Raw genomic sequence first — 22,494 nt, 5'->3', positions numbered from 1 at the left:
TCAGATGATCTTTTGCCCCAAGGGATTGAAGTAGCAGTGTAACGTCAGAGATACCAGGCCCTACAGCGGCAGCTAGCCTGAGAGGGAACAGGCTCCCCCATAAAGGAAAGGCCAGTCTAGAAGCTAAGTGCAACCACAGAGCAAACTGAACCAAGGGGCTGCTAAGGGTCTGGCATGTTCTCTGGGGCACACACCCTTCCTTTCTGTGGGTCTGGGGTTTTGGGGGCGGCAGGGAGGTGGTCTGTTACTGGCTTCCAAAAGCCCTGATGTTAACTGAAACTTCTAGGTATTAATAGAGCAGTGATAGTTGCTGTCATCTGGTGAGCACTAAAATTGAAGAAACTGAGCTGAGATGGGAAAGGGACTAATTCATTAGTGAACTCAGATGGCTTCTGTTGAACAAGTTTGTCATGTGACCTGTTGAGTCCCCCTCCCAGTTCTAGTGTTTTTAAAATTTTTTTCCTAGCATACTTGATAAAGCATCAAGAGGAAATATACTCATTTCACAGTTTATGCTGGATATAACTAATTAACTATAAATGTCAAGTATCTAAAGTTTAATTCTAGTTCATTTAATAATGGTAAATTCTTTTTTTAAACAATGCAACTGTTTTCTGTTGCCATAAACTAGAAGTACATCCAAAGAATAAAGTGCTGTGCTGTTTTCTCCTGTGGACTTGGTAAGGGAGAAAAGTGATTTGATCAAGAGAACAAGCAAACAGTTGTATTAATCATGATAGAACTATTTTCCTCTGAGACAATAGTAATAAATAATTGGTTGGGATGGTGTACTCTTCCCTTGGTTGGTGAAGCTCCCTTGACTAAATTACATCACCTACCTGAAAGGTCTGTCATGCAGTGTATTTAACAATTAAAAGTATAAATGGCCAATAATAAATGTCAGAGGAATGTGTGGAGGGTTTTTTTTTTTTGTTTAGATCAACCAGTAATACAATCAAGCATCTTTTTAGAGATTACGAAACAGCCTTATTAAAGGAACTGCAGTACATTTCTTCCCTTCCACATGGTGCTTTTGCTTGCCTCTCTCCCTACCAATGGGTATTTTAGTCCCCCAAAGGGGGTCAGCTGGGTCCTCTTCCTGAGTGGTTACAGTTAATTCGGGTCATTCAAACGATGCTTTTCCAAGTGCTTTGCCATGCATTTGTCAATACTAAATTTCTTCTGCCATCACACTGTCCGTTCACTCTGCTTTGTTAGTTTGCAGAGATCACGTATCCTGAGCCTGCGAACAATAATCTGTAAATCACGGCAGCCTCCTCAGCTCCTTCTGGCAATTTACGCTGGTGGATAGCAGTCAGTAGAACTGCCCAGCAACCACTGATTTATAGGACACAATTCCTTCTCTTTTGCACCTTCCAATTGAATATAGATCCCTAAGCTGTTCACCCTTCAAAGAACCTTTTCTGTCTTACATGTGTGGTTTCATGCATATTGACTTTGCAAGTGCTCACAACACCACTGCCATACATTTACTTGTTAGGGAATTTCTGTATTTCCTGTCATTTTGTTCATTGTCTCTACCCATTTTCCAATGGGCAGTTCTTGACACAGCAGAACACATCAGTCAAAGGGTAGAACCAAAACACTGAAGACCAATCCAGCCATATCTCAAAGCATTCACACTCGTGCTTCTTTCCAGCATGTGATTTTGATTACACACACATGCACTGGTGAGATGAAAATATGTGTATATTGATAAATTAGAGTAACATAACTTTAACAATTCCACAATCTTCATATAGCAAGATAACAACTGTGAAAAGTGTGAAGCATCATTATGTGTATGTGGACCCAATCAAAGCTGTGAGGATTGCACGATGTTGTGAGCTTTCATGATACACAGCTCTTGATTATTGTTCTGCTTTAGTTCAGAGAATTGCACTGAATTTAGAAAAGGAAGATGAAGGAAAAAAACCTCTATTTTTATTATAGGTTTCATAACAACAGCAATAATAATGAAATGCTAGGTTTCCTTGACCTTGAGCAACAGGCAGGAAGGGGGAAGAGCAGTGGCTACAAAGGTATTTTCAAGAACCCTGTGCTCTCCGCTTTGTTTTTCCAACACCGTTTGACAATCTCTGATGAAGCAGCTATCTGTTGAAGCTGGAAGTACGTTTCCACCCCATTATATTGATGATGAATTACAATTGCTTACCAAGCTGCTATGGGCATTCTTGCTAAGAAACTTGAAATAATTTTTACAATACTTCAAGCTTTCAGGGTCTTTTAAAGAAATGACCATTTTAGTGAGTATCAGAGCACTCTACCTCTCTGTTTGGGGATTAAGAAAACAAAAGTAACCCAAATAAACCTTGAGGAGAAGTGACGGAAAGCCAACCTGAGGAATGAATGTCACTTCTATTGAACTGGCAGGCAGAGTGTGAAATCCTGCCTGAGGAACAGGACATAGCTTTTCCGCTTTATTGCATTCAAATTCTGCAAGAATAAATCAGCTGTGCTTAAAGTGACTCTGAGCAAGTATGAGTGTGGCATGCTCCACTGGAAGAATTATAGAAGCCATGAATTCTTCCTTACTTTGTGTCAGGTTGAGGTATTTCATGTGTTTGTTTTCTTTAGAGTGTCTTCTCTATGAACAGTTTAAGGACTTTGTTTTTAAAATCATTTCTAATATGTTGGTATTTTTGATTCTACGTGACAAATTCCCTTAGCTATGTTGACTCAGTAAGTAGTTTTGAACATTGTTACTAAATTATTAAGTTACATGAACTATACTGCTGATCAACACATAAAATACCACAGTCAGCCTTTCTGAAAAAGTGTTTTAATGTATTGTTAATGCTTGGATTTCAAAGTTATGCTTTATCTTAACTACTTCTATGACAATAAACGAAGAAAAAGAAATAGGACCCTAGAACTTTACCCAAACTGCTGCCTATCACTTGAATTTGTGGCATGTATACATTGCATACAGCATCGTACTGGCACACCGTTTCCCATACCATGCAATGCTATAAACAATTGAAGAACACATTGTTCTCTTCCACCAGTAAATAACATCTCAATCAACAGCTTTTTTTTCTTTTATATTCAAGTCACTTAAATCCATGTTGTTTATTACAGGCTTCCTAAATACCAGATTTTCTTTTTACTCAAACAAACTCTAGAATATAGAAGTAACAGGTTTTTTCCTGAAATGTAACTGAACCAAGAAGTCTCTACCTAGCATTCGTGCTACAAAGAGATGAACTGTCCAAACATAATTTATGGTTTAAGTAAGAACTATCTTATTGTTTCCCCCCCTACAAAGAACTTCTTTTTGATATGCAACCAGGTTAAACCTTCACAGCTTGGAATTGTTTCTGAAAAAGCCTGCAGAATTATTCATATAAATGAAGGGATGCAGCCTGCAAAATTATTCAAAAAATTCAAAGGCTCAATCTCTGTTTATTTATCCTGAGCTACTGCTAGCACAGGGATTTCCAAAGTACGTTCAAGAAGTTACATGCTCAGATATATTGCCTTTTCAATACTGAAACTAAACCCAAATGTTAGCTAATGAACGTCTACAGGCATTTTCAAGCTACTGCTTCTCTTCATTCTCCACAAGCTGCTATCAAGTGTTAACAGTGAAGACATAAAAATCACAGCTAACTTTACTTATTGCTCTTTTGGAACAAAGCAGAGGTAAAACCTGGGGCAGGGAATCCCCACTTCGGTCAGTTTCAAGCCTCGCTGTGATTTCCGCGGAGGCCCAGCTACAACCCTCTCTCACCCTGGGACTAATCCAAAGACAGACCGAGCTTCCGAGGCGTTTCTGAGGGCTTCACCAGACCGCGGACCGGGCACGACACTTCTCCGGCCTGGGCGGAGGCGCCGGGCGAGACCCACTGGGGCAGCAGGGGCTCCGGCCCCTGGGGCCGCCGCGGGACCAGGCATACCTGCAGGTTGCTTGTTACTTGGCCTCTGTGGTAAGGCCCGGGAGCAAATAACCGACATCGTTTACTACCCCACGTTACTTAAACCGAGCCGCTTGTCGAGCGGCTTTACGACCCGCTTCCCCTTTTATCTCGCTGCCCTTATGGTCTGAGCACACGCCGGCAGCAGCGGCACGCCTTGGCAACTCAACCAACATGGCGCCAGCAGGGCAACCCCTGCGGCGGACGGCGCTGCGCAGGCGCCCCTCGGCATCGAGGCGCCGGCGCTCGGCACATCGATTGCTGCGGGAGCAGCTCCGCCGCTTGCGCCGCGTCCCCGCGCACGCGGGATGGGACGGGCCGGCCGCCATCTTGACTGGAGGAGGTGAGGCGGGCGGCCGCCTGGGGCTCGGGCTTAGGCAGGCGGGCGGGAGGAGGGATGGCGGGCCGTCTCCCGGGAGCACCTGTCCCGCCGTCCTAGCGACCCGCCCGCGCGGGGAGGGAAGGGGAGGGGAGGAGCGGGGCGTGTGTGCGGCCCGCGGGAAGGCGGGCAGCCCCCCGGGTCCCGTCCCGGCTCCCGCGGCGGGTGGGGGGGGGGGCGGCGCTGCCGGGGGCTGGGGTGCTGCCGGCGCTGGCAGCTCTCCTCCCCGGGGGCTCGGACCGCGCATCGGCCGCCGCTAACGGCTCCCGCGTGTGCTCTGCCCGCAGGCACGTCTGCAGCCGCCCCCGAGGATGGACATCAGGCCGAACCACACCATCTACATCAACAACATCAACGACAAGATTAAGAAAGAAGGTATCGGGGTGTGTGACTCGCCTCTAGAAGGCGGACTTCGTCACGTGGGGCCGGCTTCCATCCCCGGCCGTGCACTCGTCGCTGCTCCAGCGGCTGGCGTTTTGGCAGTGCCGTGGTTTCGGGGTCTCCCGGGGCTCTGAAGTGCCGTACGGCCGGTGGTCGCGCTCCGAGCTCTCGGCAAACGGCTGCTTGTAATGGAGCAGCAGCCAAAGTCAACGAACGTAGCACATTGTTTAAGTTTTTTTTGTAAACCAGGGCCCGTATTTCTAAGGAAGCTTGTGATTACCTTTAGCTTTCTGATTCTGATTAGGCAATTTCTGATTGCCTGTAGTTGTGAAGCTAGTTGTATAGGTTAGGTTTGCTCGTCGCTGAGGAGCTGTCACAGTAGGAGTAATCGGAATATCCGATGGATGCCAACAGGCGTGTTGGCGTACGTTTCAGTGGTCAGCAGTCCCCTCTCACTGAAATGTGGGAACATCTGTGTGCTCCTCATTTGTTTTAGCACCATGCAAAAGCAGTGAGCATGGCACGAGGTAGCCTGCTTTGCATCATCATGTTAGAGACAATGCCTTGCAGTTACTGCAGCCCTCTCGAGAGATGACTTTGTGTTGAGGAACGTTAGCTCCTCGCAGTGTGCTAAAAAAGAAAAATCTCTTGCCCTTATCTGGCTGGATATTCAATGTCTGCATAGAACCATTCACTTAACACCCATGCTTAGCTGGTTATCTAAAGTCATCATGGTAATTTATTTGTTATTGTTTGTGAACCCAGTGGCTGGATCAGACTAGCACTACTTAAATGTTTCTTCAGGGTGCTTCAGAGAGAGATCTGAGAGTGGAAACAGCTTTGCTGAGAAATTACTTATTAACTTGTCAGGATGGTTCCACTGAATAAATTTAACTTGGGCCTTTGTAGCATGTTAAGTGCCCTATAAACTAGTAAGTCTCCATTATGAAATTGTGTCGTTATAACCTTTAAATGTAGGATTTCAAATTACCTATAAAGCTTACAAGTGTGATTTTTTTTTTTTTTAATACAGGTTTTGAAGTTATTTTTAAGGAAGGTGTTTTGATAAGAAAACTTTTTAAAAAAATATAACGCTATGGTTGGTCAAGAGCAGCTGGAGAAAGTGCCAGTGGGCTGGTATTATCAAGTCTCAACAGCAATAAACAAGAGGCAGCTCTCTTCTGTTGCTGAAATATTTCAAATGTAAGATTTGTGAGTTAGAATAATCATGCAATACAGAGGATTTATTTAGCTTGATTGGATAAGAGTAAGGTTTAATTTGGCATGTAGTCAGGTGATCTTAAATAATGAAAATAAATCCATTGCAGTTGTAAGGTACAGTGTGATCATACAAAAACATATTCGGATGCAAAATATGAAAATATATTTCATGTGCGTGAGAGAATTGATTAAACGGTTACAAACAAAAATTCCAAATTTAATTAGCCTTTAAGTAGTTACTATTTTGCTGTGTTCTTGTTTTAAGTCATACCTCTTCACTGTTATGTGTTACAGTATTGATTTCGCATCAGTCTTTGATGGCTGTCATACATCACACTTGAATGTGTGAGAATGTGTGTGTATATGTGTATATGAAAAAATCTATATACATACCCTTGTGTAATCTTTGCTTTCTTAGAATGGTAGAATGGATGGTGGCACAGCTTTTTCACTAACTGAATACTTGAGGTGTGAAACCAAGCATTATACACCAGCTTACAAAAACTGGGCAAATAAACATGTACTCATGCAACAGTTTTGACTAAACTCACGTAACATATCACTGTGTGAGCTAAAGCTGGCAAAAAATATAGTTCCTGAAGGACAGCGAACTCTGTAGAAGTGGACATTTGCATGCAACCTGTTAAAATCTATTTTTTCATATTGTCAACAGAACTGAAGAGGTCCCTGTATGCGTTATTCTCACAGTTTGGTCATGTGGTCGACATTGTAGCGTTAAAGACTATGAAGATGAGAGGACAGGCTTTTGTTATATTTAAAGAGCTTGGATCGTCTACTAATGCTTTGAGACAACTACAAGGCTTTCCGTTTTATGGGAAACCAATGGTAAGTTATTTTGTTAGCTTTTTAAAGAAAAAAAATTGCCATAGTATGATACAGTGTTTTGGTACTTATGCCTTGTGAATTAACTTGTAATTGTACTGTTACTCAGTCATGTCATGTCCTGATGAATATATGTATTTATGCAAGCTAGAGGGGTGCCAGAGAGACTGTAGTTAAAACATATACAGAGGTTGAACTTAGCTTTTAGGTTGCCTAAGTGATGGCTTTATGTTTTTCTGTGCTGCATTAAAGGTTTTAAGATCTTAGATACTTCCATTTTACTCATCATGTCTTCTGTTGAACTGTTCTAATTAATTCTGTAATGTTATTGAATATTCGTAATAAATAGCTAGAATATGATGCTGACTTTTTGAGATAATACTGAGCAGCATGAAGATCTCTGCAGTTTTACTGTACAGAAATCAACAGATGTGACCAGAGATCTGTTTTTTTAAATTGATGGCTAGCTCTGCTTGGCATGCATCAGATCACCGAACCAAATAACTGAATTTCAGTATAACTTCAGTGAAGCAAGTACATGGCTGGTTGATAGAACGTGATTTAATAATGTACCTGTTAAGGTGCAGAATAGCACAACAATTGATACGTTGTTGTTGCCTGCTTGGATAATTAGGTATCTCTTAATTCTGCAACTATTTGTGAGACATAACGATACATGCAAATGGCCCACTTGACTTCAGTGATGGATGGATATATTAATACTGGCTTTCAGCTCATGGCTTTGATCATTAAGGAGAGCACAGATGGTTCTTGTGTTGCTGAGCCATGAGCTTATTAACACTTTTGGATTCTGTAATGAAATCCTTAGCAAGGAATTGTGCAAGCTCAGTTCTGTCATTTACCCTTGAAGAGTTTTGTGCTCAATAAAACTCAATAGGAAATAAAAAGATTAAGACTTCATAAGCTTTTGGGCATACTTCCCTCTTTGAATATTGCCTGCAGCATGCATACTCTATCTAAGCACTAAATAAAAGCATTAAAAAAAAATTCTTCAACTGCTGTGTAATTTTGTATTGAGGTAGTCTCTGATAGTAAAAGGGATAGGATTGTGTGCATATATAATGTTGCACACCTGTATACTCATAGCTGAATCTGCTTACCCCCCAACTAGTGCATGGGGCAGCCTTTGTCAGAAAACCAGCACTGTTGTGCTGCTGACACAATTTATGCAATCCAGGTTGGATTAAGGCAGGTACTTGCCTTTCTATTTAAGAAGTCTAAGTTTTGCTGAACTCAATTTTCTGCAGAGATCTAAGAAATCACTAAAATTTTAACTCCCCTTAAAATGGGGTTAAAAAACCCTCAGGTTTTTTAGTGGAAGCTAGTGCCTATTTTGTCAAATGTCCTTATATTGCTTTGTATATCTGTTACCTTGACAAGTAATAGATGTTAAAAAAATGCTGTTAGATGAATAGAGTTCCAATTCCAACGAGTTAAAATGATTAATTTCCATCTTAGGATTTTTTGAGTTCTATAGTTATGTTCAGAATTAATTATGAGGATTAGATACTCTGTAAGCATTCCTACAGTTTATAACAAAGTTTTTAATATAAGAAGTTCCCGCAGAAAAATGTGTAAATGCACAGTAGAACGGTTAATGAAAGTGGTGCAGAATGTTCATTATTATTAACTGCAAAATGTACTGGGTTTTTTTTCTTTTTAAAAAGCGTATTCAGTATGCAAAAACAGACTCTGATATCATCTCTAAAATGCGTGGTACTTTTGCTGATAAGGAAAAAAGGAAGGAAAAGAAGAAGGCCAAATCTCTGGAGCAGTCAGCAAATGCAGCAAATAAAAAGGTTATCCAGGTAAGCTGCTTCTCTGTTTAAAAAAGAAAAAACACACACACACAGAAGCTATTTTAAATTTTTTTTTTTTAGGACTAAGTATTGTCTTTTGGTATTTCTCAATTCCCTAAATTGTGGTCTATTGATATCTAGTGCTCTTGAGTACTCATTAAAAGTTGAAGGAGAAGGGGCTGATTATATAGTCCTTGCTGTTCGTTTTTGGGGTTTTTTTGGTTTTTTTTTTTTTTTCCTTTTTCCCCTCTTTTCCTATTGCCAGGTGAAAATAAAGATGTAGGGCAAAGGTACAATAAACCAAAGTAGAAACTAATGTCTTTTTTAAAAAGGAGAAAAAGAAGGGGTGTGTGCTTATCTTTAATGCCAGCTTCAAGTGCTCAGCCAGCTTTTCCCTTCAGTGTTTTAATGCCCTATTTGCTCTATAAGCACTGAAGAATGGTAAATGGAAACAAGATAATTAATTTACAGCTAGATGAAAAGGACTTGGCTTGGAATATATGTCCACTAAGGGTTGGCCTGGCCTAAACTAACAACACTTAGTAATTTATGTGCTGAAGTATAGCAGAAAACATCAAGGCACAGAGTTTGAATATTGTATTGTTTAACTACACTTCTTGCTAAGGCACAAACTGGTATCAAGGAGAGATAAGAGTGTCCATAGAAAGCATTTCTAGGTAGAATATTCAGATTTCTCAGCATTTATTAAAAAAAAATCAATCGTTACATACAAATATCTTAAGAAGAAATAATTGCTACTAGCTGTAATGGTAGTAACTTTAGTTATCTTTGCTAAACTGGAGTCCTCAGTGGAAACACCTATTTTTCTCCTAATAGGTATGTCCTTTTTAGGCCTTCATTTTCAGAACTACTTCCTTCCTGTCTACTAAACCAAATTTTATCATGTGGAGAAATAGTGATTTGCTCTATCTGCTGACTTGGCGATTAGTCAGATAAGATACTACTGATGTTTTTTATTTGATTGCCTCGTTTTAAGAGTTCAGCAAAATTCACGTGCTGTATGTTTCCCTTCAGGAAGTATCTCATAAGCAACAAATGTTCCTTGGATTGTAGCTTAGGAAAACCTTAACATACTTCTTGAGTTGTACAGAAACATGGTGATGTGTGCTTATATATTTCTAACAGAACACCTTTGTAAAACTATTATGTACTTATTTACTAGGGAGCAACGCAAAATTCAGCCAGTGCCCCAGGGACAGCAACACAGAATCAGCAGGTAATGCTTTTTTTTTTTTTGTGACTAAAAGCACTAATGTTTAAAATTGTTCTCTATGAATAATAGTTTCTTGCACATGGAAATTTGAGGCTATATTTTACAGCTTCCTTTTTGTTCTGTGAGGCACTTGTCTAACAGCTGAATCACAGTAGACAAAGAAAAGAAATCTCACTTTTACAATATCTGGTTGACATGAAATGAAAATCTGCAGTTTCTCATTATTTCACAGGAAACTCCACTATTAACAGCTCCTACTTGATTCTTAAATTTGGACTGTTCTTAGTATCAGTTGATGGATTCTTCTTTTTTTTTTTTTTCATTGTTAATAAATTCCCTTTAACATGTTTTGTTCTAGTAGTAGAAAAGGAGAAGGAAGACTGCACAGGGTGCCAGCATATCTGCCAAGAAGCTTCCTTTCAGGAGTTTGGGGGTCCTCTGCTCACTTTTTTCTGTTTTTCCTCATATGTGTCTTGTTTTCCAAAGGATTGTGTGGAGATGTAGCAACAGCTCCCTACACTTCACTGATCTTGTCTGCTCACTGACCTTCTGAATGATTCCTGTGTGTTAGAAGTGGAGGTACTAAAGAGCCAGGATTTGCAGGAGGGCAAATACTGTAGAAGAATATCTTTGCCTGCCCTGCATCTTTCTTGAGTACTATCATTGAGAATTGCATACATAATCCACAGGGGAAAATATCTTGCCCCCAGACTGGGCTTTCTTTAGGGTATCATTTGTAACAAGGCACAATATGTGTATGTCAGTTTGCATTGAAGCACAATATTGAATATTGAGGCATTTGTTTGAACTTCAGAAGTTTATTTTCTAATGGCACTGCCTGGCATATTTCTGTCAGCTGAAGGAAATTGTTCTGCTGAGGCATTAACTTATTTGGCACCATTATTAGGACGTTTGAAGTTGTGGTGTCCAGCTTCTTTTTATTTCTGTAATCTCCTCGATGACTTAGGGAGATTCCAGCCTTTCAGTCCAGTGTCAGCAAACTGACTACTCAGCCTTGTGTCTGGTGAGTCGCTACAAATTCATATTAGCAGGCAAATCTGTTAAAGACTCTAAAGCTTTAAATCTAATGGGGTTTCTAATTACCAAATTTGAATAGAGTACTGTAGTAAAACCATGTGGGTTTTGTGGGTTTCAGCTGCCCAAAGATACTCGGTATTTCGGTACTACTGCAGATGAACAGGGTATTTATCTTGGTCTCTGGCTGTTCTTCGGGAAGGATGCGAGTCTTTCATAGGTTCTTCCACTGCCATAAAGGTGTCTTGGACAGCATCACAGCCAGTGCTTAGGCACCTGGGTCCCACCCCTGGCGGTGCTGACAGTACTGTAGTATCACCTGTTGAGTTGTTGAATTTAAATATGACATCTAAGAATATGTTACTGTGATTTTTGTGGAAATAAGAGTCTCTCCAAATACATCCTTGTAAAAGAGCTACAGGGCTCTTGTCTGCATATTGCATGAAGGTATACTGAAGTCCAGCTAGCAGCGTTAACAAGCAAAACTTAGGATATGTGTGTCTTGGTTCAAATAATCATGCAGACAGATGCAGAGGAACAGATAGCTGTGTATAATCTTCTGAGCTTTGATCTTCTGTTGTTGCAGGTGCCTGATAACCCGCCAAACTATATCCTTTTCCTTAATAACTTGCCTGAGGAAACAAATGAGATGATGCTGTCCATGTTGTTCAATCAGTAAGTTTTGACTAGAAAGGACTTCTCCTTTGAATTCTTCTGTTACCTCTATGCTTTTTCTCAGTTGGCAAGCTGACTTTTTAGAAACAAAAGTTTCTTCTGAAAGTATTCCAGTTCTTTGTCTTACTGCCAAGATTACAGATGTCAGTTCTGATGACTTGGTGCAGAAAGCAAATCCTATTTTTTCATAGCTGGTTTTGATTGTGTGAGTTATCTACTATCAATCTGCACCGGATTTAAGCTGGAGACTTTAATGTTAAAGACTACGACAGCAGGAGCAGTTTTAAAACTAGCTTTAGTTGCTTCCGTATGTGCACAAGACTGATTAAATTGCTTCCACGTAATGATCCTTGATTGAGGCATGGTTTTAAGGACTGGACATGTAAAACCCTTCAATTTAAACCTTTCATTAGTAGTAACTTATACTAGTAGATGCTTATGATAAGGTCTAAAAGGCTACTGAAGAAAGATATATTATCAAGCTAGGAAATGTTATCTGATTCTTTGACCTTATTTTAAAGGTTTCCTGGATTCAAAGAAGTACGCTTAGTGCCTGGGCGCCATGACATTGCATTTGTGGAGTTCGAAAATGAGAATCAGGCAGGAGCTGCTCGAGATGCTCTGCAAGGATTCAAGATTACTCCATCTCATGCCATGAAAATCACTTATGCGAAGAAATAACTGGATGATCCTATAAAGGACTTCTGTGGATAGTTGGGGGGTTTTTTAATACAACGATACTTTGATCAGCTAGCATGCTTGCTGTTCTCTGCAGAAAACTTCAGACTTGTGTAAAACTGCCACAATGGCCAGGACAGACTTAGGGTTTCTACAGATCTACTGGATAGTAAATTTTTGTGTTGAAATAGTAATTTTTATAAAATAAATTCAGTTTATGCTGTTCTCTAGCCATGTTTTTCTTTGAATCTGTCTTATTACTGATCTGTTAGGCTTGCAGGTCTAATTCAGTATACTGGTTTAACTACTCTTAAGGTGACACTCATTTCTCAGAAGTGAGTGCTGGAAAAATAGCTGTCTTTCCAGAGCAAAAAGCGTGAGCAGGAATGCTAAATGTCAGCATATTCAGAATAAATGCAACACTCAATCTTCAGCCTCATTATCAAGGGGACAGCTGCTTTTCATCAAGAATAATTTTGTCACTTAAGAAGAACAACTTACCATTAGTGGGGGGCGTTCCAGGTGTGGGTAGAATTTGATTACAGTTTGACAGCACTGTTGTTCAACTTGGTCTTTGGTAGAAGCAGGTCCACAGAAGAAACATAAAAGTTTACCTGTTGTCTTCTCTTCTGTTCTTTCCAGCCCTATTAGCAGTGATTTTAATAAATGGTTTAGGAAGAGCTTTCCGGCTTCTTCTAAAGACATTGCAGATGAGCCTGATGGTCTGTTTTTCAGCAGGTTTTTACAAAATTTGGGGGGGGTGGGGCTGGTGGGGGTTTTTTCCATTTCTCAAAAACCTTTACATGTCTTGTGTGACATGAAATACACTGAATGCAGTGAAGGAATTAGATGTAGCATTCTGAGTTGTAAGTGTTCTAAATATTTGGGTGCAAAAATCACTTCAAATGCTGAAGTGTTCTGTTCAGGTGATGGAAGATCTAGAAAGATATTTTGGGTTAGGAGAATAATTAAATTTACTTAAAATGTGAATGCTGAAGTGTTCTGTTCAGGTGATGGAAGATCTAGAAAGATATTTTGGGTTAGGAGAATAATTAAATTTACTTAAAATGTGACTATATTTTTTGTGAATCTTGCAGTAGCTGTTGCATGGTGTTGGCTAGGAGGATTGCAATCAGACCTTTGAAAATTAATGTTTGAGAGGAAGCGCTCACGCAGTGCTTGTCATGCTGCAGTATTCCTCACTTGAACACTGTGAGGCCACTATGTTTTCAGACAAAGAAGTAATGGGATAAAGTTAGCGTGTTTTCCTTTTACTCATAGTTCAGGCAAGTATTACAGTAGCTGATGTTTAGGCAAGAAACTACAAGGAAGAATGTTCTGCATTGCAGCTACATTGCAAGTGTTGAAGTTTTTTTCTGTTTCCAAAGTAATTTGGTCAATGGGGGTGGGAGGAAGGGAGCTGGAGGCCATAGCCTTTCCTCTATGACTGTGGCTCGGTGCAGTTCCTTCCTGTGTTGAGTGGGCTCGGCTGTAGCTGCAGAGCATTCATTTCCCCCAGTTTGTGTTCTGAAACAATTGAGATCTGACTTAAAACTGTCCTTTGGACAAAGTGCTGCACCTTCAGGCAAGCATGATTGCTTTTTATAAAATCTTGGTGTGCTTTGTAGTTCTGGCACATCCACTCAATTTCTGAGCAAGTGCTATGTTATCTGTAAGCATAAAACTAGCTACGTAAACCACCTTTTTTTGCACAAGACCTGAAAAATCTTTCACGTTCTGCTCCCAGAGTACATTGCAAGATCATGTCCCTTCCACGGTCATCTCAATTACTGTCTTATCTCTGTATTTTTTCATTCTCTTTAGTGTGTGTGTGGGTGTGTGTGATTTCACAAGTATTCTGATACTTGCAAGTGAAAATTGTTGCAATGTGCCTGTAAGGGAGCAAAAGTGAGTATGTTATTTGGTCACAAACCTTATGTTTTCCTTCTGCAATCATAATTTTATAGGTGTTAATTATGCTGTTCTTGCATCCCACTAGTCTGTGTACGTGAGACTACCATTGCATACCACTGCTCTTCACCTTTGTTCATTTAGAAGGGTTTGTGTGGACCTGTCTGCAAAGGAGGTTAGACACTACATATGGGAGGCTGGAGGAAGGAGTAATGGGCTGGAAGATTAGAGGAGAATGTGGTGAAGTCAGCTGTAATAGGAAGGTGATGCTAAAAATTGGAAGATGATCCTTCTTTAAAAGAGAGTGGGGGATTTTTGATGACAGTTGACAGCTTCCTCTGTTCTGCTTGTGGACTGAAAGCGGGTACAGCCAGCAGTTCTTGAGGCCTCCTCGTGAATCAGGAAGCACTGGTTCTCTGGAGTGCCATTTGGAGAATTTCCAAACTTGCGCTTGGTCACTTTAAAGGATTGATCCAGACCAGCCTTCTGTAGCCTGACAGCTGGGATGTGAATTGCTTACAGTGTAGTAACTCCAGTGGTGGTTCCTTTTGTGTGTGTGTGCGTGCATCTATTTTAATTAAAATATTCCCTACAAGTCTTGCCTCATTTATGCTAGGACAAGATTTTGGAAAGTTAGATGAATTCTAGATGTCCTCTCCAAGGCATAAAGAGGCCCTTTTAAGTCAGGCTGTGGCAGTGTATGTTGTTCAGCATCTTGCATCTGCGAACTCTGAACTGATTTCAGCTATGTACGTAAAAGTGAAATGGTTGCTGTCCTGGCGTAACCTGTGTGTTTTGCTTTTGACTGCATCTCCCTGTGGAAGGGATCTTGCCTATACAAGTATGCAGTGCTTGAACCTTTTAGACTTCACATTTAAATTGCTGACTTGCAATTTTTACTGGGCTTCAACTCCCTGATGGTTTGTTTACATTTGTGTCCATGTGTTAGGGTCCTAGTAGGTCCTTTTTGTAGACCCTAACAGGGGAATCTCTGCCACTGAGGACTTAAGGTCCAGTGAAGATGATGCTTGTCAGTGAGCATTTGTGAAAATGAAGAACTTGAGGATTTGGAAGGATGCAATTTCCTTTGCTGCTTACCAGGATCTGACTTAATTTTTGTCCTTAAACTTTGCTTGAGGTAAGATTAAGACAATGGACAACTACAGGAAGACTTAAAATGTTTAAATAATACAGTTGCTGATTGAAATGTTAATGCAGAATGGCTTGGGGAAAGGATTTGGTTTTGTGAGTGGACCCTGAGGTCTTCCTCCCGCTTGCAGCTCCTCTAGTGGGGTGGAATGTCGCCCCGACCCCTTCCCATTGGCCCGGCATGTTTGTCCAGGTGTCTGCCTCTTCCACAAAAGACAGGGATCACTGGACCCGGGCCGCATTCAGCAGGCGCTGTAGCGAAGAAAAATGACACAACGTGTTAATTTGGTTGTTTTACTTTTGTGTCTCGCATTAATGTGTCCTGTTGTAACTGGAATTTTTATGGACAAGCTTGCCAGCAAGAAGCTGTGTGCTGATGATGACTGTGTCTGTAAGTAACTTTTCTTTAATTTGGGGGACAAAGTAGTCTCAAAAATGACTGCAGACTATGGATGCGGTAGTGTGAGGGAAAACTACTCTGCTTATTTAGCTCTGTTATAATTGTATTGGCTTGTCAACTTTAAAGCAGAGCGGGAAGGTTTATATGGAATGTCACATGCAGTTTTACTGCAAAAAGGATTTTGTAAAGGACAGTTTTCACTCAAGTGAAAGCTAAATAAAAGTAGAGAGAAGGATTGTAAATTCCACTATGATGAAATGGCACATTCTTAAGCTGTTACTTTGCTTACTGGAGAGTAGAAAAACTAGCAGAACAAATCCTTGAAGACTTTTATTAATTTCAGGATAACCTACTTCTATCTGTAGAAGTAGTTTCACATGTGTACATACAAGCACACGTTTATATTTCTCTCTTGAAAAGTATGTAAGTATTTAAATTCGTCCACCTCATTTTTATTTTTTTTTCTAGACACCATTTCCCTTGCCAGAGCAGAAGAGGATTATAATGCTCCAGACTGCAGATTCATTAATATTAAAAAAGGGCAGTTGATTTATGTTTACTCAAAACTAGTGAAAGAAGAAGACTCTGGAGAATTCTGGGCTGGAAGTGTAAGAACAGATTCTTGTGTATATGAGCAAACCAGAAGTAGACTAACATGCTTTTCTGTCAAAAAATGGATGCTAAAGCTGAGCTATTGTGGGTTTAAAAGCAGCAACTTAGTTTTCAAAGTGAATGTTTAAACTTAAACTGATAGAGGCGTCTTGAGGTTTTTAATTTTTTTTTTAATGAAATATCTTCAATAACTATATGGTAATTATGAACTGAACCTTAATGGAAGGGCTCAACAGTTCTTTTCTGTGGCTGTTTGCTGAAACTATGGAGGAGAAAGCTTTTTATCACAGTTGGTCATAAAACTCCTAAATTTAAGGGAAGCGAAGATAAGTATTATCTGCATCTATTTAAAAAATCCAGATAAACTATAGGTGGTATTAATTTTCTCAAAAAAATGTATGCCTGTATCAGAACAGGTTAATGGTTCGTTTCATGTGCCAGCTAATTGGAAACTAGGAAATCTAAAGTCAGAGTAAGAAACGCTATTAGTAACTGCTTTTGACTAAATTATGAACTAGCTCAAACCAGATGAGGACTGTTTTAAGGTACCTAATTATACATCTCCTTGCTTGAAGGTTTATGGAGAACAGTATGAAGACCATATGGGGACAGTTGGTTATTTCCCTAGCAGTTTAGTCTCAGAACAACATGTCTATCAAGAAGCAAATAAGACTGTTCCTACAACGGTAAGGAATTTGCAAAAGCCCAGCTGGCTACATAATTATACTTGGCTGTGTAATGCTAATTTGCTGTAAAAACAAATCATAATTGTGGCAGTTGATTGTAGCATATCACAGATGCTTAGGGATCCAATCTTTGGGCCTTTATAACAGGCAAATGGCCTCAATAAAATCCCTAACATAAGCTCTGATATTGCAGACATTACAAATGGTGCATTAAGGACTTGATCCTGTTAGAGTTCCTATTGATTTGAATGGTATTCCTTCAAGGCCACATAAGTTTTACCCAAAGCTTTCTTTTTTAGAGTCTGGATGTTGTGGTGCGTACTTCAGTAATGTGTACAAGTGTGCTTTCTATTAATTGCATATATAGATGGATGCTGTCATACAGAACTTCTCATTTACAGAAAGCACGCTTGCTTTCTCATAACAAAGTTATTGGTACATCAAAAAGCTGAATTAAAAAGCTTTTGGAAAAACGTTAGTGTTCTGTGAGTAGGCTGTATTTCTGAAAGGGTGATTGTCCCTGATTATGTACAGTAGTGTCTCATACAGCAGACAATTAGTAATTTTACTAAAGATCTGAAACACTTCACAGAGGAGTGGAAGAGGAGAGTCCTTTATCAGAGGGTGCTGTGGTTTGCCTTACAACTAACACTTACTAGTAGCTTATTTCTTTGCTTAAAAACAAATTGAGTGGTAGGTTTACAGTAATTACCTTCATCAATATAGAATATTTAGCTACATGCCGTTTTGAAGCATATGGCAAAATACGATCAGTGTGTCAATCTTGAAATTGTATCTGGAGTCTTTAATCCTAGGTCCAGATTATTAGATGGGTTTCATTAACACAGGAAATAAGTGAAAGGAAGAATTTTGTTTCATGTTAATAGTTGCTAGGATTTGCGTTATAATGTGTCAGACAAGCTTTATTTGAGGAAATGTGAATCTCAGGTAAGTGATTGCTTTTCTTGACACTACATTAGGTTATTCTGAATTTGGCCCAGAAGCATTGCAGCAATTAATTAGTCACAGAACATGACAGAAAGACTAAAGTACATTTCTAAGTGCTTTTCTCAACAATATGACAGCGAGTCTGCTGCACAGCAAGCTGAACTGGAAGCAGACGTAGGTTAAAGTGATGTTTTAGCCTGCAGGCTGACTCAGGGTCCAGAATGGGCTGTTGTCAGGCTGCAATGCACAACTTTAATCAGAAAGTAATTTTCTTTTGCAAAACTAGTGACACAGACTTTCACTGTCATTTCACCCTTACTTCACATTCTCGCTATGCAGGAGCTTTGCAATGAAAATGAAGGGCAATACAGATACATTCTTTTCCTTGTTCTACTGCTCTCACCTGTATGTTGCAAATGTGACCTTAAGGATCTCACTCTTTCTAAGTTCATGTTTAAAACAGTCTACAGCACATCTTGACCAATCAGCGTATGGGCATGCTGCTTGCTTCAGAAATATCCCTTAAAGGTGCTGTTTTATACAGAGTGAGTGCTGCACACTGACAGACGCCTCTAATGCCACCAGCCTTCCATCTGCAAGTCAGAAGCTGGTCTCTTGCTCACAGCTCTGTAACCTTCCCCCAAGCTGCTGGCAAATTTTTGCCTTGCTTCCCTGCCCTTGCACCTGCAAAGCCCCAAACTGGTGTTACGATGGGCAACATCCTTGGGAAGGGGTTGCCATTTATATGAGGGGACCTGATGATGCCCCAAGCTTAGTGATTAATCAGCATGCAGCACCTGCCCCTGATCGAAGCACTGGGTGGCACACACAAATGGCATTGCATGGAGGAACAACTGATAGGGAACTTGATGGGGAAAAGTATTAAGGGGGGGGGGGGGGGGGGGACCTGCTGCACTGGAGAGAAGCCTGAAAGAGGAAATCAGCCTGGGGGTCTATGTGTCTCTGACCCTCCTTCCCCTCCCCCGGAAGAGTAACTTTTACTGTTGGAGTCGATGTATGCCATCAGCTACAGACCCTGCTAATAAATGTTTCTGCCTGTGAACTTCTCCCAGCACCCTCTTGTGCAGCTCTGGGTAATCCATGCCTGTTCATTGCTGTCTGAGCAATAAATCTTAGGAGATTTTTTTTTTTTTCCCCTGGTGCTGCTACCTTTGAACCATTGAGTTACACTGAATACAATAGACTCAACACAATAGGCTGTGTGTGCTGCAAAGCAGTGTTGGATTGCCTGCCTTCCCTTGATCACTTAAAATTGGCCATTTGCTGGCTAAGATGAGAGTACTTTCATTACCAGTAAGCATCTGCTCTGAAACAACTCCCCATCTTCTGCTTTCAGTGGACAGCTATATGTGATACACTGGTCTGATGTAAATGTTGTAGAGTTTGAGCACCACAGTGTGATAATTCCCTGCAGCAGAATCGAGATCTGCATAACCATATAAGATAATAGCAGGAAGTTAGATGAAAGCAATATGCTGTGGAAGTCTATCCCATGCTGGAAGTTTTCAAGCAAAATACTGGCATTTATTTTCTAGTCATGTTTCTCCATAGCAAGTGTATCACGTAGCCTCGGTCTGTTTAAGGCATCCTTTTCATGTGTGATTAGGAACTGTGTAAGGATAAAGGCTTACATATGACTCATAAATCCAGGTATGGATGTGGGAATACAAAACAAAAAAGGGAGATAAAGGAATCATTTGAAATGAAGAGAGAAAGTGGTATTCCCTAATTCACTTAAAAAATTTATGGCAGGAACAAATCATCCCAGCTATGCAAAAGGAATCAAAAGACAAAATTTTTGTTTTCCAAAATACCTTTATTATGGTGTACTTTGAGTATATTATAGCGTATTCTGTGTTTGCATCTACTCACGTACCTTTGGTGGTTAATGAAGGAATGTTAATCCATCACTAATCTCAAAACATCTTTCAACTCTCTTTTTCAGGACATTGATTTCTTCTGTGAATAGTGCTGAAAGCAGTCAGGTAATCTCTTGACTGCTACCAGGGAAAGCTGACAGGAGGAAACCTGGACACCCTCCCTGAACACACAGCCTTTCCTGTAGTAGGTGTTTGTGAAACAAGTAACCTTTTTTCAAAATAAGAAAGTTTTCATTTAAAGGGAGTGATTTGGGTTGGGCAAAGAGTCCCACACAGGATTTGTTCTTTAGAAATTTTTTACCTGTGCATACTTTGTTACTTGTTAATAAAGCTAATAGCCTTTGAACTGCTGTAAGTCTGTGTGGTATAAATATGCTATGTATGGGATTAGATGTGCAATCTTGATCTGCATTTTCCTGCCATAACCTTACACCATGTATTAGATGTTAAAAATACCTTCCTTGGGTAAGCTATCTGCGACTTGCTGGAATACATAACTTTTGTTGCAAGGGCTATCCAACAACTGAGAAACCACCAGTGACTAAATATGGCCTTTAGCAGTGTGTCAAAAAGAGTATCTCACCTGTCATGGGTGCTGGTATGGGGTACGTTCAAGCTGAAACTGTGGCTCAGAGCCATGGGCTGAAACAGGAGCATGGGGTAAGGCTGGGGCTGGTGCCTGCCCAGGGCTTCCCCTGGCTTGGAGGCAGCACTGTGCCCAGTTGCTCCCCTTGGTGCTGGTACAGAAGACATTTAGCCTCTGCTAAATGTTCGAAGTATGAGAATTGGAGGAGGTATCCTGCTGATCCTTCTCTGACTCTTAACGGTTGGACTGCCAGCGCCGGAATGCCTGCTATGTTGTGGAGAGCCTCACGATGGAATCGGGTGAAGAATTAGCAGATTTAATTTTTTACGAACAAGCACATTTCTGAAGCCACAGAATAGAGGGGGGTACTCTGCCTCGGGAACTAAAGCCTAAATGAGACCCCGAGTGCCCTCTTGTGGCAGCCCAAGACCGGGTAAAGCTCCGTCTGCCCTCAGAGCTCCCCGTGCCTCAGCGCGGAGAACCTTCCAGAAGGGCGGGATCGAGCGCCCGCCAGCGCGGCAGCCAATCGGAATCGGGCATTCTCTGCCCCCTCGCGCCCCCAGCTCGCGGGCTGGGGCGGGGAGGAAGGGGCTGTCTGAGGCATAATGGCTGCGAGGGTGCTAGTCCTAGTCTGGTCATCATCCTCTCGGCCCTCCGCTGCCTCCACCCTCTGCTTCCTCCACCCGGGACAGGGGGACATGTGGGGAGCAGTTGGGCTGAGCCTCCTGCCCCCCAGAGGGTGAGGTTGTGCTACTCAGTGTTAGACATGCCTATGGCTGAAAGTGGTGGTGCTATTCAGCCTCCATGTTGTCAGTTCGGCCTCAAAAAGTGAGTTCTTCAGGTAAAATGTCATGATTCTGGGGAGGTTGAATGACAGAACATTTTAGGACTAGCAGTACTTGCATTTGTCAAAGACCTCTGGCAGGGTTGTCTGCGAGCAAACTGTTATGTTTTAACCAACAAACTAATTTTTTAGCTGGATGGTTCCCACTCAGCACAGCTTTCCACCGTGAGGTTTTTGCAATTGCATGTATTCATTTTAGATAGGCCTGCTGCTTCATGGAAATGCATCCTACACCTAGGCACACATTAGAAGCCACAAGTACCAGGGTAGTATGTGTAGCAGTAGCTGTTTGCAAACAACACACAATATATATATAAATTGCCCCGTGGATATGAATAAAAATTGCCAGGTGAGGTTTAGCACTTGTGATTGGAAAATACGAGTTTTTCCTCAAATCATCATCCCATATAATTGCTTAGAGTTATTAACGTACCCAGTTCTACATGGATGTATAAGAGGCATATGTAAAAAGCTTTATATGCATTTCTCCCCAAAGTTACCATCCTTTCCTCTTCACTTACAGTGCAGGAGCCCTAGGCCAGAACTGGACATTCTGTGGTATAAAGTGGGACCAGTGTTCATAGTCCCTGACATTGTGCTTAATCCTTAACCCATGTCCTTGTAAAGAAAAGCTTGCAGACGTAACTGGTTTCTGCTCCTGTTTGCTCTTTAACCAGCTTGTGAGAGCTATGGATACTTCAGGACAGCAAAACAACTAAGAGGAGAATACTTCCAGTGCAGGATGCATACAGCAGGGAGTAGGCATACATGTATTGTCCTTTTTGAGCTTGCACAAAGGGCAACTTTTGGAGTATCAGTGAAAAACAGCCTGCTATGACTTCTTTGGCAGTTATAGCAAGTCTGGGGCCATCGTGGCAGAATGTGGGCAGTATGTATTTATTTCTCTTTGCCTTTTCCCTGGCTGCCATCAGAGGCCCTGTTCTATGGTGATCTCTTCTGTGCGGAAAATAACTCAGCAGGCTTTCAAGGGGCATCAAAGTCTGTCTTTGCTACTTGAAAATCTAATTCTGAGGAAAGTAAGATAAGGGTTCACTTTGTGGTATTCATAAAGCATCTGGCTGTGAAGAAGCATTGTACTGGCAAAGCTACTTGTCTACTGAATTCAGCCTCTAATGTGCAATTGTTGGATGGTTTCCAATCTAATGAAGCTTTACAGCACCTTTTATCTGCACAATGTCGTAGGTACTTGTTTTATACAGCCACATTGTGTAAAACTGTCATCTCACAAGCAC

The 22,494-nt window shown here is 41.0% G+C and overlaps 2 protein-coding genes across 3 annotated transcripts; both read left to right on the top strand.

Moving 5' to 3' along the window:
- Positions 1-4,174: 4,174 nt before the first annotated feature.
- SNRPB2 (small nuclear ribonucleoprotein polypeptide B2) lies at positions 4,175-12,434 on the top strand. Of its 2 annotated transcripts, XM_030022784.2 has the most exons (7): positions 4,175-4,281; positions 4,605-4,692; positions 6,593-6,765; positions 8,451-8,591; positions 9,766-9,819; positions 11,438-11,526; positions 12,048-12,434. In XM_030022784.2, exons 2-7 carry the CDS (start codon positions 4,629-4,631, stop codon positions 12,205-12,207), a joined length of 681 nt encoding a protein of 226 aa, XP_029878644.1. In that variant the 5' UTR covers positions 4,175-4,281; positions 4,605-4,628; the 3' UTR covers positions 12,208-12,434. The 2 variants fall into 2 exon arrangements, with proteins under 2 accessions (XP_029878644.1, XP_029878645.1); XM_030022785.2 differs by lacking the exons at positions 4,175-4,281; positions 4,605-4,692 and adding an exon at positions 5,773-5,901.
- Positions 12,435-15,309: 2,875 nt separating this feature from the next.
- OTOR (otoraplin) lies at positions 15,310-20,284 on the top strand. Its single transcript, XM_030022786.2, has 4 exons — positions 15,310-15,655; positions 16,133-16,272; positions 16,852-16,962; positions 19,877-20,284. The coding sequence occupies exons 1-4, from the start codon at positions 15,532-15,534 to the stop codon at positions 19,898-19,900; spliced, it is 399 nt and encodes a 132-aa protein (XP_029878646.1). The 5' UTR covers positions 15,310-15,531; the 3' UTR covers positions 19,901-20,284.
- Positions 20,285-22,494: the final 2,210 nt, after the last annotated feature.

This window comes from Aquila chrysaetos, chromosome 8 (genome assembly GCF_900496995.4).
Source record: "Aquila chrysaetos chrysaetos chromosome 8, bAquChr1.4, whole genome shotgun sequence".
Classification (NCBI taxonomy): domain Eukaryota; kingdom Metazoa; phylum Chordata; class Aves; order Accipitriformes; family Accipitridae; genus Aquila; species Aquila chrysaetos.
Note: the sequence above shows the minus strand (reverse complement) of the source record. Positions and strands in the feature narration are given on the sequence as shown.

What these genes read in the sequence shown, in the direction of transcription:
- OTOR (XM_030022786.2), top strand. Translation starts at nt 15,532, where the DNA reads ATGACACAACGTGTTAATTTGGTTGTTTTACTTTTGTGTCTCGCATTA. An exon ending in TGCTGATGATGACTGTGTCT is followed by an intron (nt 15,656 to 16,132) that starts GTAAGTAACTTT and finishes TTTTTTTTCTAG; the next exon opens with ACACCATTTCCCTTGCCAGA. An exon ending in ATAAGACTGTTCCTACAACG is followed by an intron (nt 16,963 to 19,876) that starts GTAAGGAATTTG and finishes TCTCTTTTTCAG; the next exon opens with GACATTGATTTCTTCTGTGA.
- SNRPB2 (XM_030022784.2), top strand. Translation starts at nt 4,629, where the DNA reads ATGGACATCAGGCCGAACCACACCATCTACATCAACAACATCAACGAC. An exon ending in CAAATAAAAAGGTTATCCAG is followed by an intron (nt 8,592 to 9,765) that starts GTAAGCTGCTTC and finishes CTTATTTACTAG; the next exon opens with GGAGCAACGCAAAATTCAGC. An exon ending in CTGTCCATGTTGTTCAATCA is followed by an intron (nt 11,527 to 12,047) that starts GTAAGTTTTGAC and finishes CTTATTTTAAAG; the next exon opens with GTTTCCTGGATTCAAAGAAG.